General features: G+C 42.9%; 1 protein-coding gene across 3 annotated transcripts in view; it reads left to right on the top strand.

The window, feature by feature from the left end:
• INO80C (INO80 complex subunit C) overlaps positions 1-17,607 on the top strand; it is a 44,876-nt gene that overhangs the window by 17,121 nt on the left and 10,148 nt on the right. For 2 of the 3 annotated variants that reach the window (XM_011974429.1, XM_011974427.1), the window contains 4 exons: positions 1,151-1,261; positions 2,307-2,418; positions 3,373-3,440; positions 11,937-12,341. In XM_011974429.1, the coding sequence (XP_011829819.1) occupies positions 1,151-1,261; positions 2,307-2,418; positions 3,373-3,440; positions 11,937-12,068 (423 nt within the window). In that variant the 3' untranslated portion in view covers positions 12,069-12,341. Of the gene's footprint in view, positions 1-1,150; positions 1,262-2,306; positions 2,419-3,372; positions 3,441-11,936; positions 12,342-17,607 lie in introns of those variants that run through there. The other variant, XM_011974428.1, reaches the window with a different exon arrangement.

Genomic DNA, 17,607 nt, shown 5'->3' with positions numbered 1-17,607 from the left:
GAGATGGAGTTTCACCATGTTGGCCAGCTGGTCTCAAATTCCTGACCTCGAGTGATCCTACCACCTTGGCCTCCCAAAGTGCTGGGATTACAGGCGTGAGCCACCATGCCTGGCCACATCTCAGAAACTTTATGCTGAGCAAAAGAATCCAGACACTAGAGTACATGCTGTTAGATTCTATTTATATGAAGTTCTAGAACAGGCAAAAGTAATGTGGTAGAAATTAGAACAGCAGTTGCCGCTGGGACTGGAAGGTATTGGCGAGGATAGGAATTGTGCTAGGGTAAACTTTTGGCAAAACTCATGACAACTACATTTAAGATCTGTGCATTCCATTGTATGTAAATCACATCTCAATTTTTTAAAAGTTAATTGAAGTCTGGGAAGATTGGAAATTGTATTACAGATCAGAAGTGGCTTCTTACTTTGGCTTGTTTTTTCTTTGTATTGTTAACTTAAAGGGTTTTTGCTTTAAACCATATTAGCCTCTTTGTCAGGGCACTCTGGCTGCTGCCAGCTGACCTGTGGCCCTCCAGCTTTTTTTCCATTTTCCTTCCTTGCAATGCCCATGTCCTGTTGTGCCCCTTAAGCATACCAGCTCCAGTCTGGGTTCTTTGGCCAACTAGACTCTTAAAGGGGCTGGACCTTTTTTGTCTTCATATTTTAAGACAGAGTTCATGAGATCAGTGGAAGTCAGAACTGTGTGGTGTCATGGAGATTGTGAGGGCTTTAGAACTGGCCCAACCTAGGTTTGAATCCAAAAGTCAATCACTATGTGACCTTGAACCTGTTCCCCTGGGCCTCAGTTTTCGTTTCTGTATGTTGGGGATAATAGCACCCACTGTGGAGTGGTTGCCAGAATTAAATGACCTTACTTGGGTAGGACAGCCATCCCTGTGCTTAGCATTTAGGGTACCTGGGAATCATAGTAGCTGGGGGTCCTGGCCTGTTTCTCCTGTGGCTTCTGCACAGCAGGTGCTACTCCCCATGTGGTGTGCCCTCCCCTGGGGCAGGCTACCTGCTGGAGCTCTGGGCACACTGTCTTCCCTTGCATGCCCTGTGGCATCATCGTATGCCCTGTTGAGAGCAGAGGTGGGGAACTCAGCTGGAAGAAACTGACTTCTTCGAACTATTTTTATTGTGTTTGAAGGGTATCAGCATGGAAGCCATGAATGAGAATAAAGTGGTGCCCTCTGAGTTTAGCACAGGACCTGTGGAAAAAGCTGCCAAACCTTTGCCATTTAAGGATCCCAACTTTGTGGTAAGCATCGAAGGTATCAGCTGAATAAACAGCGAAATGCCACACCTCAGCCTCAGATCTTGCTGGGCCTGCAGGCAAGGTGGCACTGGCATTCTCTTCTCCCTCAGTCCCAGTCGCCTCCTTCTCCCCCATGGGTGAGATGGAGACAAAAGAAGAAGGGTTCCTCCTGTGGATCTCTCAATGTGCCATATCCCAAGGATTTGGGTATCCTTTGTGGATTCATTAAAGGATACTGTTTGGAGGGTGGGTCATGTCCGTGATGATTGTTCCCCTAACCTTTTCATTGGTCTTACAATCTTAGACAAAGCTTGAAATATTAAGCTAAATGAGAAGTATTTCCTCGTTAGTTTCGTAAGGTAGATCAAAGCTGTTGTGCTGTTGAGTGGAACACAGGGTCCTCTTCCTTTCATTCTTGAGACTGGTAATAAATGGCAGCAGTTCAGATTATAGTGTTAAATTTTTTTAATGAATTAGTTTTGGAAATACAGTGTTACCAGTGTTTGCAACAGATTTTGGTATTCTTTTCCATTTTATTTTGTCATCTTTATAGGATTTAAAAAAAAAAAACAGATATCCAGAAGGTTTGCCATACTGCAGCTGGAGCTTTCTCACCTTTTCCAGGATCCCCAGTTTGCTTGGCAGAGACTTGCCCCAAGAAGGGAGTTTAGAGACGCAGTCATGGATTTAAATCTGACTTTGTAGTACATTTATCTTAAAGTATGAAGAAATTCATGAATGAATTCTACAAAGTTAGACCCAATAAAGGCTTTTTTTTTTTTTACATGCATATAAAGAAGTAGCCTTTTATTTCTACTCCCAACACAAACTAACTCAACGGTTTTGACGATCTGAAAACCTCTTTTTAAAAATAAGATTAACATGTTAATGTGTACAGTGAAATACCTTTTAAAAAAAGTCTCAGGGGTCTAAATGATTGTTGACAGATGAGCGGTACATGACAGGTATGATTAAGCATAGATGTCAGATTCTGAAATGGTAGTCTCCATTGGTTTTTGTTTCTTCTAATCCATGCCTTCAATTCGAGCACTCTGGCCACGGTGGCGCAGTAGCTGGCAAGAAGAACAGAACCTGGAAGAACCTGAAACAAATCCTCGCTTCCGAAAGGGCATTGCCGTGGCAACTGAACGATCCTAACTGTGAGCTGGCTAGAGCCTTCCATGTGTTTACAATGTTCAGAGTAGGAACTATCTTATAACAAACCTACAGTATTTTATTGTGTTTGCATCATCGTAGGAAATAATTTTTAGCTTGAGAATTTTACAGTGGCATCAGTGTGGGCAGATTATGTGTGTATTTTCTCGTAACTGTATCTGTATTGAGCCTGTTTGTTTGTGTTGTCATGGATGTGTGGGTTTTAGTGTCATAGGTCCCAATATGATAATATTGGTGTTTCTACTAGACAAACTTCTCATTCAAAAGTCTACTCTTAAAATGTGTTTCCAAAAACAAGGTAGCCCAAGTATAATGCCAGATTCAGGAGAGTTCCTGACAACCAGCTTAAAGTCCAGCTCTTTTACTTTGTGAGCCAGTGTTTAGCAAGAGTAAATACTTCATGCTGCAGTGTGTCCAGATTTATGTAAAACACTGTTATATGTTCTGTTCAGCTTCACTGGGAAGTACAAGTTCAAAGTTCTCACCATCTCCTGCTCCACTACACTTCTTTCGTGGGGGTGACTCACATGGGTGACAAGTGAGCTAGTCAGTCATTCGTCTGGGTGTGGACACGAGGGTGTCGGGATGCTCAGATCCAGTTACTGGCTTGTTTGGCATTTCATCACCATCAGCCCATGTAGTGTGAGATTGTGAAAATAGCTGGTGGGCAGATGAGCTTTCCGGTACTTCTGCTGGCATAGAGAGAGCATCCCTGGTGACAGGGCGGGGCTAGATCTGGAGCCTGCACTTGGCCTGTGACACACTGCATTATTTCTGGGAATCCTCCCCTACTTCTCTAGTTAATCTCCAGAGACTTCTGTGACTACTTAATCACAAAGGAAATTTTCAGGAATATTATCAAATACTATTTTAGGAAAAAAAAAGAGAAGGGATTTGAATGTTTTCAGTTTCGTTTAGTTATTTTTTTTTTTTTCCAGACTTCAGTATTGATGCTCCTCCATCGTTTAAGCCAGCTAAGAAGTATTCTGATGTTTCAGGTCTGCTTGTGAGTATCTCTCTTATAACATTAAATGGAAAAGATTTCACAGTAACGTCTAATTAGACAAGTGTTGAATGTTGACCATGGCTGGTCCTGCCTGGAGCCCGTCTACAGTGATAGGTGATAGGTTTGTGCAGTGTGTTCATTGCTGCAAACAGGCATCTGTAGGGCAGCCTGCGGGGAGGATTGAACCAGAAAGCAGGAGACTCCAGTTTCTCTTCTTTACCTCTGCTAGCTAACTATGTGAGATAACATGAAAGAAACAACTATGTATTTCTTTTTTCACTGCTGAAGTTTTAAAAACCTGCATTTTAGATGATGATTGTATTTACAAAACCATGTTTAAACTTCTCTAAATAGGTGCTTTGGCAAAGGTTGTGACATTCAAACTTATTTTTAAGCATCAGAACCCCTTTTCCAAGTGAAATCTTTTACAGAATCCAATACATAAACAGCCTGGAGCCACCTTTCTGCTGCGGTCCCATGTGGATCTGGCCACCTGTCGTCTTCCCCACTCCTCACCACAGTGACTGCTCAAGTGCTTCTGGGGAACACAATTCAGGAACTGCCAGCATAGCTGGAAGAGTGGAAAGCAGGCAGGTTACTAAAGCTCAGGAACCTCAGAGCACCCCCATTTCCTTATTTGCAGAAGTTAGAACCTAAGATTCATCTTAATCCTTTTTCATCTCATAAATTTGGAAAAATAATTTAAGTGCTTTACATGTTAATGAAAATATGACTCCAACTTATGTAACAAATTGGCCAAATTAATTATGTACAGAGGAGAATTGTCTCCTTTGTTATTATTATGTAATATCCCTGTTTCTCCCTAATAATATTCATTGTTCTGAAGTCTACTTTGTCTGAAATTAATATCGCTTTCATTCATGTGTGGATGGTATGTCTTTCTTGATCTTTTCACTTTTTTTTTTTTTTTTGAGACAGATTCTTGCTGTGTTACCCAGGCTGGAGTGCATTGGCACACTCTTGGCTCACTGCAGCCTCTACCTCCTGGGTTCGAGCGATTATCCTGCCTCAGCCTCCCAAGTAGCTGGGATTACAGGCGCACGCCACACCTGGCTGATTTTTATATTTTTAATAGAGATGAGGTTTTGCCATGTTGATCAGGCTGGTCTCAAACTCCTGACCTCAAGTGATCCTCCTGACTTGGCCTCCCAAAGTGTTGGGATTACAGGTATGAGCCACCACACCCAGCCTATCTTTTCACTTTTAAACTGTCTATATAATTAAAGTGGATTCTTGTTGAAAGCATATTGTTGAGTTGTTGGGTCCTTCTTTTCCTTTTTCCTTTGGAGGTAGGGTCTTGCTCTTCTGCCCAAGCTAGAATGGAGTGGTGTGATCATAACTCACTGAAGCCTTGAACCCCTGGGCTCAAGTGGTCTCCCAACAGCAGCCTCTCAAAGTGCTGGGATTAAAGGTGTGAGCCTCTGCACCCAGTGGATCTTGCTTTTTATCCAGTCTATCAATCTAAGAAATGTTGTCCTCAGGCTATTCATATTTAAAGTGATTGTTGATATGGTTGTATTTAAATCTACTATCTCACTAGTTATTTGTTCCATTTGTGTTTGCTTATTCCTCTTTTTCTGCCTTCTCTGGATTTATTGAGCATTTTTTAATAGACTGTATTTTTCAGAACAGTTCTAGATTTATGAAAAATAGAGACAATAGTATAGAAAGTACCCATATAACCCAAACTCAGTGTCTGCTGTTATTAACATCTATGGTATATTTGTTACAATTAATGAACCAATAGTGATATACTATTATTAACTCAAGTCTATAGTCTATTCACATTTCCTTAGTTTTTACCTAAAACTATATCAAATTTAGTCATCACGTCTCTTTAGACTCCTCTTGGCTATGCCAGTTTCTCAGATTGTCCTTGTTTTTAATGACCTTAACAGTTTTAAGGAGCACTGGTCAGGTATTTAGTAGAATCCTCCACCACTGGAATTCCTCTGTTTTCTCATGATGATAAAACTGGGGTTAATTGAACATTTTAAAATTCTGTTTTCTTATTATTTACACCTCTTTTAAAAATAATGAATGGTTACTTTCATGTTTAAAATATACATTTTAAATAACCTGAGTCTATTTTCAAATCCTATACCACTTTGTGTGTATTGTGAGGGTCTTCTGGTAGTGAATTTCTAATCCTAGTCTCTAATTCTTTGTTGTCATATAGTTTACTTTTACATATGCTGCAAACAAAATACTTGGCTGTTAATTTGTGCTCTAGACAGTTAGCTTTTAGAGAAATAAAAATAAGAAAAAAAAGAACTTTCTTTTATCTTCATTTCATTCTATTTCTACCTTTTTTCATTTTGTTGTTTATTTCCAAGTTGCAGTCTGATGTCATATTCTTTCTACTGGAACAGTTTACTGTGCTTTTCTTATAAAGTAGATTTGCTGCTAATGAAGTCCTTTCTTTTTTTGTTTTGTCAAAGAGCCTTTATTTCTTCTTCTTCTTTTTCTTTTCTTTCTTTCTTTTTTTTTTTTTTTTAAGACAGAGTCTTACTCTGTTGCCTAGGCTGGAGTGCAGTGGAACCATCTTGGCTCACTGCAGCCGTCTCGACCTCCCAGGCTCAGGTGATGCACCCACCTCAGCCTCCCAAGCAACTGGGGCTACAGGTGTGTGCCACCATGCCTGGCTAATTTTTTGTATTTTTTGTAGAGATGGGATTTCACGCTGTTGCCTAGGCCTGGTCTCAAATTCCTGGGCTCAAGTGATCCTTCCCGCCTTGGTCTCCCAAAGTGCTGGGATTACAGGCGTGGAGCCACTGCACCCAGCCTTGTTCTTCCTTTTTGAATGATATTTTCAGTGAGTATTTTTGAATGACATTTTCAAGTCTGAGCTGACAGTTTTTTCTTTCATCACTTTTAAGATGTCAGTGGTTAAATGTTGTCTTTTTGCTTCCATGGTGAGAAGTTTGATGTAATTCTTACCTTTGTTCATCTCTACGTAATGTTTCTTGTTTGACGGCCTTCAAGATTTTCTCTTTGTCTTTTGTTTTCAGCAGTTTGAATATGACTGGGTATTATTGAATATGACTCAGGGTATTATTTTTCTGGTATGTATTCTTGATGTTCTCTGAGGTTTTGGATTTCTGGTTTGGTATCTGTCAAGAATTTTGGAAAATTCTTGGCCATCATTTCTTCAAATATTTCTTTTGCCTTGTCTTTTTCCCTTCTTCTAGGATTCCAGTTACACACATGTTAAACTATTTGATAGTGTCCCAAAATTCTTGGATGCTCTGTTCTGGTTTGTTTGCTTTTTAAAACTCTTTTATTTCATTGCGGTTCAGTTTGGATGGTATCTACTGATGTGTCTTCAAATTCTTTACTCACTGTATAGAGTATACCAATGAATAAGCCCATGGGAAGCATTATCTCTTTAACTGGGTTTTTAATTTCTAGCTTTTCTGTTTGATTATTATAGCTTTCATGTCTCTGATGAAATAACTTTCTTTTGAATTATTTATTCAGAGATAGAGTCTTGCTCTCTAATCCAGGCTAGAGTGCAGTGGTGTGATCACAGCTCACTACAGCCTCAAACTCCTGGGCTCAAGTGATCCACCTGCTTCAGCCTCCCAGGCAGCTAGGACTACAGGTGTGTGCCACCACACCTGGCTAACTTTAAAAAATTCTTTTATAGAGAAGGGGTCTCACTGTGTTGCCCAAGCTGGTCCCGAACTCCCAGCCTCAAGCCATCCACCCGCCTTGGCCTCCCAAAGTGTTAGGATTACCAATGTGAGCCACTGTGCCTGACCTGAAATAACTTTCTGTCTTGCATGTTGTCTCTCCTTTAACTCCTTCAACATATTGATTGTAGTTATTTTTAATTGCCCGTCTGATAGTTTCAAAACCTACATCATATTTGGGTCTGGTTCTGGTGATTTCCTTGTCTTTTAAGACTACTTGGTCATTAAGTCTATATATATATATATTTTTTTTTAAGTCGTCAAACACATAATAGCTGTTTTAAAGTATTTATCTGCTATTTCCAACATTTGGTTCATCTTGGCCAGTTTCTATTGACTGCTTTTTTTCTTAACTGTGGGTCACATTTTCCTGTTTCTTTGCATCTATGAGTTTTTTTGTTGTATACTGGACATTATGGATGATGTATTGTAAAAACTCTAGATTCTGTTATCTTTCCCTGAAGAGTATTTTTTTTTCCTGTGGTAGCTTAGTTCCTGACTGATCACCTTGAATGGGTGTAGGTTTGGTTTTGCACTTCGTTAGGACAGGTCTGCGGAAAGCCCATGTTTCCCAAGCTTCTTTAACTTAGTTGCACTTAACTTCTAAGTTCTTTATCCTCTACCAGTCTTAATGAAGTTTGGTGTTAGGCTTTGTTGTAGTGAGACTAGAATAGATGGTACTCAAGGGCATGATTTTAAGTCCTAAGCTGTGGCCTTTCTGTTGTCTTAGCTAGGTGCCAGGAGTGTTACAGCAATCTCTATTCTGGCTGGGCTGGCACTTCAGCAACTCCCAGCACTGCTCAGCCTCTGGAGTTTCTGTTTCCCTCTTAACCACTCTCCAGTAAGACCTATATAGTCTTGCCTTGAACATGCATAGTCCAGCCCATGGTTATGGACTCATGTGGAATCCCAAACTGACTTTTGCCTCCCTTCCAAGGCAGCTCCCTCTTCTGTTACTCGGTTTTGCCAATATCAGGTGTTTCAGTAGCCCCTGAATCTGATCTCTGCTTCCCCAGCTCAGTGGGTCCACTGAGCTCTGCATGAGCTCCACCTCTGCCCCACGGTCAGGAAATTGGCACAGGCAGAGAGAGTTTGGATGATCCTGGAACTTACCTTGTGAGCTTCTCTTTTCTCAGGCATTGCCGTCTTGTGCTACCTCTTGTCTGTTGCCTGAAAATGGCTACTTCATATATTTGACCTGTTGTAATAGTCGTTTATGGCAAGAGAGCTCATCTGGCACCAGTTATTCTGTTATGGCCCAAAGTGGAAATCTCTCCCTGTGTCATTTTGAGTTTCTGGAGGCCACAGTTATGGCCAGACTTGAGGGTGGTTCCTTAGAATGTCAGCTTTATCCTTACTGTTTCAGGCGGCTCATCTGCTAGTACAGTGGTTTTCACACATTAGGAGGAAGGAGAATCATTATTCCAGGCCCCTTTATGTCATTGGCAGTGGACTTGTCATGTTACACATTACCTAAAACCTCTTGCCCCACTGTATGTAGGAAATAAGAAATTCTGAATAGACAAAGAAGTCTCCCAGTTCATTAAAGGACAATCCCACAGAAGAATCAGCAAAAAGGATATAAATAGGCAATTGCCAGAGAAGAAATATAGATGACCAATAAGTAGATATTCAGCTTCACTGGTAATTAGGAGAAAGGCTCATCAAACAGGGAAGAAATTAAGACGTTTGCTTATACATTTTGGCACCAACATACAGAAATGGATGTCTTCATACATTGCTGTTTTGAGGTGGGAACATACACTGGTACTGCTTTTTTGGAGGACAATTGGAACAGTCTGTTGAGATTTAAAAAAAAAAGCAAAAGCATCTGACCTTGCAATATGCCTTCTAGGCAGCTCCCTAGAGAAATAGTGTGCACAAAGAACTTCATGCAGAAATGCTTATGAGAGACTACATTCGCAAAATGCTGGAAGCAACATCAAGGTCTATCACAGCGGATATTTTCATACTGTTCTTGAGCTCAGTGCATAGTAACAACATGGATAAATTTCCAGGATGTGATGTTGATTGAAAGATGCAAAGCAATATAAATAGCATGGTGCTACATATATAAAATCAACACACACACACACACACACACATTGAGTTATTTCTCTTGTGTGTTTACGTATGTGTATAGGGGTAGACATAAAAAGTCTGGAAAGGTGCCCACTTAGCAGTGGTTTCTCCAGGGGAAGGCAGAGGACTTTTGGATGGTAGATGGTGGTAAATGAGGACTTTAGTCTTATCTGTAATGTTTTCTGTTCATTTTTTTTTAGGGGAGAACATGTTCGTCTGTTGCTTACATAATTTAAAGTTACATAATTAAAAAGTAAAGCCTAGTTCACATTTACATGGACACACACCTGTTCCCAGCCGGCCATGTGACTGTTTCCCCTGTGCCTAGGCACGGCAGCCAGAATGCAGGGTCACACCTGTGTTCAGCGCTCATTACAGAGCTATGAAAAGTGTATTCTGGGTAGGACGGGCAAGCTGTGAATACTGCCTGTCACCCTGCAGCAAGGGGGGCCTGAAGCTGTTTGCTGGCTTCCCCAAGTTGGCCTTTGCTTATTTCACTCAGGCTCAAGGGATGGCATCCAGAGGAGGGTGGACTGTAGGTGTGAAGCTCTTGACTTGTTCAACTCTGGGGTGTCACTTGGCATCCTTCCTTCTATTCAGAATCCTAGATGCTGGCCCCTGGGTCCAGTCCAATCTGTTCAGGTTTTTGTTGGTAACTTTTTTGTTGGTGCCACAGGATCTCTGTATTCTGCACTGTTTATTCAGCAGCGCTCTTGGCAGTGAGGTCTGAACTTGGGCGGGCCGGCTCAGCACAGTTTGCTGGTAGGAGTGAGGCAGCCACAGACATGGAGCTCGGCCGAGGCTGGTTCGTCTACGGAAGCCAGATGGTCCACGCCAGACACACATGCCTGTGCTCTGCTCGGAACTGCAGGGCAGCCTCTCCTAACCTAACTTCCCTCATGGCCAGGATCCCTCAGAAGAGACTTGTCACTGTTTTTCTAATTAAGCCGTTCCTTATATTACTGTCATTAAAGGAAATGTGGTACAGAAAGGTAACATCTAGGTCAAGCCAAGGGATTGAAGTTTTATTTTATATAGAGCTATTAGTTAATCTTAGCCTTTTAGGAATAATCCCATTTCCTAACACACAGCAGTTAAATACTTAAGGGAGTCCCCAGTGGCAAAATGGAAGACTTTTTAGGACACGAGAAGCCTATAAATAAGTTCCCGACAGCTCGTTGCTTTTTTATTGAGTGTTCCCTCCCTTCCTAAATCACCGATTACTGTGAGTCTAGGTCCACACAAAGATGATCCACATTAAAGTAAACATCTACACTTGAATAATTGGATGTTATCTATCTAGACTTTAATGGCATGTTTTATGATTTTTTTTAAAGGAGCTCAAAATGACTCACCCTCATGTCTTTTGTTTCAAAATCTGTAGAAGCCCACGTACTTTGAGGTGTATAGTTAGTGAGCTATTTTCTCCACTTGGCACACGGGGAACAGAGACCAAGTGAGAATTTTGATATGTCTGGGAAACAAGTTCTCTTTTCCGCGATGGTCCCAATTGTCTGTCTGCTTATTCATTCATTAATCATTTGTTTTGTTATACAAACCTGACTGGAGGCCCTCTGTGCACTCTGCATTGCACTAGGAGCCAGGCTACAATGATAAGCAAACCACAGGGTTCCTGTCTCATGGACCCTCATAGCCTAGACCATCATCAAAGAGTCATGTAGATAATAAACTTTAAAGCAGCAGAGATGTGCATTCCACTGGAGTATTTTTGCTGCTGTGAGAGTGGAGGGTGAGGCTCTGACCTCCTGTGGGGGTACAAATAGGCTTCCCTCGAAGTGTAGCTTTGGGGCTGAGTCCTGAAGAATGAACTGGTGATTACTGAGCAAAATGGGCCACAGTTGGGGTCCCCTGCCAAGGAAAGGACAGATGGGGCATGGTAAAAGGGAGGAACTTAGTTAGAGGCCAGGGATAGTTGGAATCAGAGTGGGGACGTGTGGCTGAGGAGGAGGCTGAGGACAAAGGAAGGCCCAGAGCCGAGGAGCTGCACTGAGGACTTGGGCCTTTGTCCCAAGAGCAGAGGAGCCATTTTGAGAGATTTTATGCTAAGGAATGACATGATCAGAATTGCACATTGCGAAGAAGATCCTGGCTGCAGTTCTAGGGGAAGGGTGGCTGTGGACGGTCAGTGATGCACTACAGAGTGGCTCCGGGAGGCGTGGAAGTGGCGCAGGGGGTGTTGGAAGAGCTGGAAAGGAGCATGCTGGAGGTAAATGGAGCGCAGCAGGGAGGGCCACATGCCCAGCATGCAGGGCGTCAGCTCCTGCCTTGAGCACAGACCTGGGACATTTGTTGGAAAGAGGCAGGAGTGGGAGGGATGACCATTATGAATTCACTCTTGGATCTGTTGCAGCCCTTGAGGCACCAACAAGAAGGGTCCCAGAGTCTAATGCGGTTATTCCCCTTCCTCCTGTCCGTACCCTGAAGTGTTTCTGGAGTCTGGGAAGGTTAATGAGCCTGTGCCACAGTGAGTGATTTAGTGTTCTTGGTGGCAGAGTAAGACATAACGAAAATATATATCACTTTCAGTGAAACAGAAAAATTTTTTAAACTTATACTTGAACTTATATCCCTACCAGCAAAAACTTTCTGGTAGGGATATAAAAATTTTTTAAACTTATACTTGAACTTATATCCCTACCCACAAAAACTTTCTGCCCTTCCCTGTGCCTCCTTCCAGGCCAACTACACAGACCCCCAGAGCAAACTGCGGTTCAGCACCATTGAAGAGTTTTCCTATATTCGGAGGCTGCCCTCTGACGTCGTCACCGGCTACCTGGCCCTGAGGAAGGCCACAAGCATCGTTCCCTGAGCCCGAGAAAGGGAGATGAAGTGGAAAGCTGTTTCAAAAACAGACTCTGGACTCGTGATTTTGTTTCACGGAAAACAAACTCGTTCTGCTGTCAATCTGAAAATGCCAGTGCTGTGCCTTGGAAAGAATGTTTGGCTTTCATTTAAGGGTTTTTTTGAGTGTGTGTTTTCCCTCCAAGTGTGATATTTCCTGCTGAATTAAATTATACTTCAGTTGTTGCCTCAAGTAAAGGTGTTTGACAAGAAAATACAATGAAACTATACTTTTCATTTATCCCAAGTCCCTGAATTTTTGTTTTAAAGTAGTGAACCCCATATAACACATTGAAAGACTCTGCAGTGAATCCACAACAGGTCTGGATTACTTCCAATCCTGGCGACCCCCTTTTAGAGCGTGTTAGTCTTTGTCTCTGATCAGAATGCTTGGAAGAATTCCAAAATTGGGTCCAGAGAAGAAAGAGGCAAGTAACTTGTTCTGTCCCACTGGTCTGGTTCTCACCTGTGCCTCTGCCTCAGATCAGCCTCCCCTCATCTTTGGGAGTGTGGGGTACCAGCATTCACACTGTCCCAAAAGGGCTTTCGTCTTGGTAGAGGATGCCGCCCCTCTGGCTGCAGCCTGCTCCAGAAAGGGAGTGTTTGCATCTCCATCCTCCAAGAAGAGGAAGCATTTTCTTGGCCAGAGAAAGGAGAGTGTGGAGACAAGTCCTGGGCCTCTCTGGGCCCTATGCCTGCATTTCCCCAGGGAGGACAGTGGAAACAGGCCCTGGGGCTTCTGGACCACAGCTGCCTCTGCTTTGGGGGATTAGGCACCAGGTGTCCTTTCTCTCTGGGGAAAGCCCTTCTTCAGGCTTAGAGAAAATAAAACAAAGCAAGTCAGCTGGGAGAGCAGCCTGTGCAGGTGGCAGCTGCCTGGAACCAGGCTCCTTTTCCTCCAGGCTGGCAGCCCCATGATCCTTCAGCACCTTCCCAATAACCGTGAGAGCGGGGGAGGTGCTGTGGGGCCTCCCCCTGTCTCCATGACAAGGGACCTGAGGGGATGGCCAGAAGAGGTGGGGCCTTTCCTAAGCCCATAATCACCGAGCAAGCATCAGAATCACCTGGGAGCCTGCTGTGACACAGATTAGGGAGCCTGTCTCCCCGAAGTACCTGATCAGTAGGTGGTCTGGGGTGGGGCCCAAGAATTTGCATGTTTGCTTTGATGATGCTTTGAGGTCCACTTTTCTGATAAAATCAGTGGTTGCTGAAAGACCAGAGGCTGCTGCTTGGTTTCCGCCTGCACTTCCTGCCAGCTGTCCGCCTAGGAAAACGCCAGCTTCCGTTTTGGTAGAAGCAAGGAGTGAATGAGCCAAGGGTCCTTCCTGCTTCGCTTCCACCTTCTATTGTACAGGGAAAACTTGGGGCAGGTCCACTTCTTTTCCATGAAGGTCCCCAATTGGACAGTGCCCTGAAATCACTTCTAACACTGATGCCAGGCACCACCTCAGACCTACCGCTCAGACCAGGGGCAGGGCCCAGGGTTGAAGAGGGAAGCCCTGCCCTGCATGTGTTCACCAGGAAGGGCCCACAGACTGCTGCTCCTGGAGGCCTCTCAGGGTTTCTGGATGTGTCTTTGTTCCATAAACCCTCAGAGAGTCACCTGGAGACCTGCTAAAATGCAGGTTCTTGGGCCACATCATAAACCTGACCGACCCAGGGAGTGGGGCCCAGGAGGCTGCTTTTGACAGATATTCCCGTGTGATCATCATGCACAGAGGAGTGAGAGAACCAGTGTTCTCCCCGGGCAGAAGGGAACCTCACCCCGCCTTTCCCATTCCCCTGCCAGGCTCTCCCCGCTGACATTGTTTCGCAGGAGAGCTGTGAATTCTGAAGATTAGGTTGCTTCTCACCCCAAGCTCCAGAAGTCTAGGCTGAGCCAAACCAAGCTTCAAGTTGTGAGTATTTTGAATAATGAGCCCTTGCTCATTAATCGATCCTGTACTGAAATAGCCCTTGCTGTCCATGCTTTAGCCCGGTGGTTCTCAGGCCGGGCTGCATGTTAGAATCACCTGTGTGGGTGGGGGTGTCCAGGAGAGGGACGGTGACGGAGGTTTAAAAATACCCGGAGATTCCGATTCCGCTAGCCTGCGCAGGGGCCCGGACATAGTATTTTAAACTCCCAAGATGCTTCTCATATGCAGCCAGTGTTGAGAACATTTGCTGTAACTATGAAGAGAATATTTCATGTAAGGTGCATTTTCTTATTCTCAGATCAGCTGGCTCTTTCCATCCTAGGGCCATGAGCAACTTGCAAGGGGTTTCTTTGGGGTGTATGTGCATGTATGTGTGAATTTAGGGTTCCTTTTTACATGGCATCCCACACTGGAGTCAGAAATATGAATGCCATTGCAGATTCCTCCCTCTTCATTCCTATATCACCCTCTTCGTCTTCTACTTGGCCCTGCTCCAATCCTCCTTCAGAATCACCTCATACCCTGCCTGACACTTTCAGTGTCCTCCTAACAACTTTGAATGACTTTGCCCATCACAGCATATCTACTGATCATTTGCCTCTGATACGAAGTCAATTCTTGTATTGGTCTGCAGGATCCAAAAGAAAAACTCAGCCCCTTTAAGAGAAAAACAATTAGCTGGACTTGAGAAACCCTCTTAAGACAAAACTCAGGTCCAGTCTGCTCTGACTGGAGTTTGACTCTTTCTTAATCTGGTATTGGGCATGGTTTAAAACAACCTGTAACGTTGAAGATAGGCTCTTCAGAACCAGAAGGAAGTCCCTGTAGGTGAGGGGGACCCATTTCCCCCATCTCCCAAGTTAAAGCATGGATCTGTCCAGATTTTAAATGTGTTTCATAATTCATTTGGCACCTGGTAGAGGGCTAAACATGTTTGCAATAAGAAATCTAATTGCTGAATCCATAGTCATTGGAAAAAGATATCAGACATTTGTTACTGTTTCCAATGTCTGTAAATTGGGAGTGTTTAACTTAGTAAAAATAAAGGGTAACGAAAGAAATCAATGGACTATGGAACTTGACCCCATTATCAAATAGGACAGATATCCTGGGGAGCGATTACAAAATATGGCCTCACACAAATGCGTGAAACAATAGTGCCATTTAAAATAATGTTCTATCTGATGGACATATGTGGGCCTTATTTGGATCCTCATTCAAACAAACAAAAAAAAAAACTTTAAAATTTTGAGACAATTGGGAATCTGATATATTTTGATATCTGATAATATTTTGGAATTCTCACAAATAGTTGTGATTATGCTATTGTAATGTTAAAATAAAGAATTCGTATTTTTAGAGACACCTACTGAAATATTTATGGATGGAACGATATGACATCTGGGATTTGCTTCAGGATGATATGAGAGAGAGGAAGTGGATGAGAATTGTGTTGAAATAAGATTGGCCATGAGTCAACTATAGTTAAAGTTGAGTGATAAGTCCATGGGGGTTCTTTATATTATTCTACTTTTGGTGTACGTTTGCATTTCTTCATAATAAAAAAGCTTTCAAAAAGAATGTGATGTTTTTATTACTAAAAGTAGTGATGAAATCTCACCCAAAGTGAGTGCTTTGCGTTAGCTTGCACTGGCTTACAGATGCTGAAAGTTTGAGAAATGCTGCCCAAATGGTATGAGGTCTTGAATAGAGGAAATACGCAATTCCTAAAACATCTAACAAAGAATATAGAAGAAAGGAACCAAAGACAGGTCAAGTTGTCCTGTAAAGGTTCTTAATAGAAGTCTTCACTGTGTGTTCTGTTGTCCCGGAGGGCTGTGTATTTAAGAGTATTTTCTCTGTAGAGGTTAGGAAGCCTGACACTGAGGAGACCAAAGACTTCAGCTTTGAGGTTCTAGTGGGGGATACATCTTAATAGAGAGGGCTGTGGATGCATAGAATGACTGACTATGGTTTGAATAAATACCTGTTGTTCTAATTCCTGATAGAATCTGCAGTATTCATATATGTGCATAGAGAAGGAAATTAGGTTATCAAAGAATGATGCACCTGCACAAATTGTTTGGCTTCAAGGAATTGCTTTTGCTGAATTTCAACAGGGTTTATGCTTTTATGCCCATATTAAGGAATTGCATTGAAAGAGGTCAGGAGATATGGTCCTACAAAAGTGCCTATTACATTTGTCTCAGAAATGTCCCACAGAACCCCACTCCCCCACTGTGGTCCTGCAGGGTGAGCTTTTTGGTTCAGGACCCAGACATGGAGCCTGATAGCCTGGGTTTGAATCTCATTTCTACAACTGAGTAACTCTGTCGTCTTGGGCACATTACTGACTTATTCTTGAATTCTTAGTTTCCTTATCTGTAAAATGAGTGTTATAATAATGTCCACCCCACGAGATTGTCAGGATCAAATAAGAAAATGTCAGAGAAGCACTTAACCCAGGACTGTGATCACCCACCTCCCCTCTGGTCTGTGCATTAGAGAGGCAGAGCTTTCCTGACTTGTACCTTCAGCTTGGTTATATTTCTCATTTCCTTGGCTCCTAGGACTCTTGGCTCATGCCTGCTTGTAGTAACTGAATAACATCATATGATAGATGTTTCCATGTGCTCATCTTATTGCTGGCTCTATCAACTATTTTCCTTGCCTTCTTCATTGCTTATTTTGACCATTTTTTTCATCCTTTATTCTGTGTATTCTAATAAGCTTGCTCAACTTTTTTATGAGACAAGGGAAGGAGTAAATAGCTAAAGAAGCAACGATCTGTGATTGAGTCCAGGGGAGAAAGAGGGGTTGAGGGATTTGCGGGGTGAATAGCAGAGGACTTTAGTGAAGGAACTCCTCCAGGATAATGAGGGAGACAAAGAGCCAATAGAAATCACCCACTGGACCTCTTAAAAATCACTCATGTTTTATGCCTTCTTTGGTATTCACCATGTATACTACCGTGTTTCCTATGTAATAGCAAACCTTAAAACCCTAAAAACAAAAAAGGGGGGGACTAGTTGTTTACTTGTTTTGATGACCAGCTTGAGCAGGAAAATGAGGGATCCTTCTTCCTGTTGTAAACACAGAACTGTATCCAGCCTGGTTTTCTTCCATAACTCAGTGGCCTCTGTCTACTTGTACTTCTGTTCCAACTGCCGTCAAAGCCTTTCCTGAGAAGAGTCAGTGTTTTCCTGGCCTACAGGATGCTGACTACTGACAGGTGCACAGTGTGCACCAAACACACCACTGTCCTCCCCCGGGGTCAGGAAGATGAGTCACATCCACCAGCGGCTTGGAGCCCTGGGTCTTTCCAGTGTGAATCCTGGAGGGCATAGCCTGGGGTTCTGCAGTGTGGAATACTGCAAGGGCTTTTTTCAGGGAGCCAGCCAAGGCCTTGGTGACTGATATCTCCCCTAATAACATCTGGAAAGGAAATTGCTCACAAGAGATAAAGATGAGAATTTCTGCTCTTTGCAATGGAAAATTATTACAGACAACATCAGACCTCAAAAAGGAGGTTCCTCAAAGTATGCATTTGTACAATTCCCCCCAAACTCCTTGCTTGGCTCTTTGGAAGGT

The sequence above is a fragment of the Mandrillus leucophaeus genome, unplaced genomic scaffold (genome assembly GCF_000951045.1).
Source record: "Mandrillus leucophaeus isolate KB7577 unplaced genomic scaffold, Mleu.le_1.0 Scaffold145, whole genome shotgun sequence".
Taxonomy (NCBI): Eukaryota; Metazoa; Chordata; class Mammalia; order Primates; family Cercopithecidae; genus Mandrillus; species Mandrillus leucophaeus.
Note: the sequence above shows the minus strand (reverse complement) of the source record. Positions and strands in the feature narration are given on the sequence as shown.